General features: G+C 58.4%; 1 gene segment (V, D, J or C); it reads left to right on the top strand.

Annotated features, from left to right (window-relative positions):
* LOC106726999 lies at nucleotides 1-502 on the top strand (the record flags this gene model as incomplete). The annotated part of the segment is given in 2 exon segments: nucleotides 1-91; nucleotides 173-502. Coding segments are annotated over 2 exon segments (376 nt in total), but the record flags the coding sequence as incomplete, so codon positions are not given.
* Nucleotides 503-683: the final 181 nt, after the last annotated feature.

The following is a 683-nucleotide window of genomic DNA, read 5'->3' as shown; positions in this document are numbered from 1 at the left end:
CCCTGGAGAATACTTTCTGGGGGACGAGGACCTCACCTGCAAGACATGACTCCCATGTGGCTCTTCCTCTTCCTGCTGTCAGCTCCCAGATGTGAGTGACTCAGGGCTTAGACGTGAGGAGATGGGGACCCTGCATCTGAGCCCAAGGCTCACTGTGTTCTCTCTGTCCCAGGTGTCCTGTCTCAGGTGCAGCTGCAGGAGTCGGGCCCAGGAATTGTGAAGCCCTCGCAGACCCTCTCCCTCACCGGCACTGTCTCTGGATTCTCCATCACAACAACCTTTTCCTACTGGAATTGGATCCGCCAGCCCCCAGGGAAGGGGCTGGAGTGGATGGGGTACATAGATTATGATGGAGACACTTACTACAGCCCCTCCTTCAAGAGCCGAACCTCCATCTCCAGAGACACGTCCAAGAACCAGATCTCCCTGCAGCTGAGCTCCCTGACCACCGAGGACACGGCCGTGTATTACTATGCAAGAGACACAGTGAGGGGAAGGCAGTGTGAGCCCAAACACAAACCTCCCTGAGGAGACAGCAGGGCTGGGCTGCAGGGGGTGCTCAGGACACCAGGGGGCGCTCAGGACCCACAGCACAGAAAGCAGCCCCAGGAGCAGGGGCAGAGGGAGGTGGGAGGAATGGGCCTTTCTGTTGGGCTCAGGGATTTCCTCTCAAGCTCTCAGCT

Source organism: Myotis brandtii, unplaced genomic scaffold (assembly GCF_000412655.1).
Source record: "Myotis brandtii unplaced genomic scaffold, ASM41265v1 scaffold3441, whole genome shotgun sequence".
Lineage (NCBI taxonomy): Eukaryota > Metazoa > Chordata > Mammalia > Chiroptera > Vespertilionidae > Myotis > Myotis brandtii.
The sequence above is the reverse complement of the archived record's forward strand: the minus strand, read 5'-3'. Positions and strand labels throughout refer to the sequence as shown.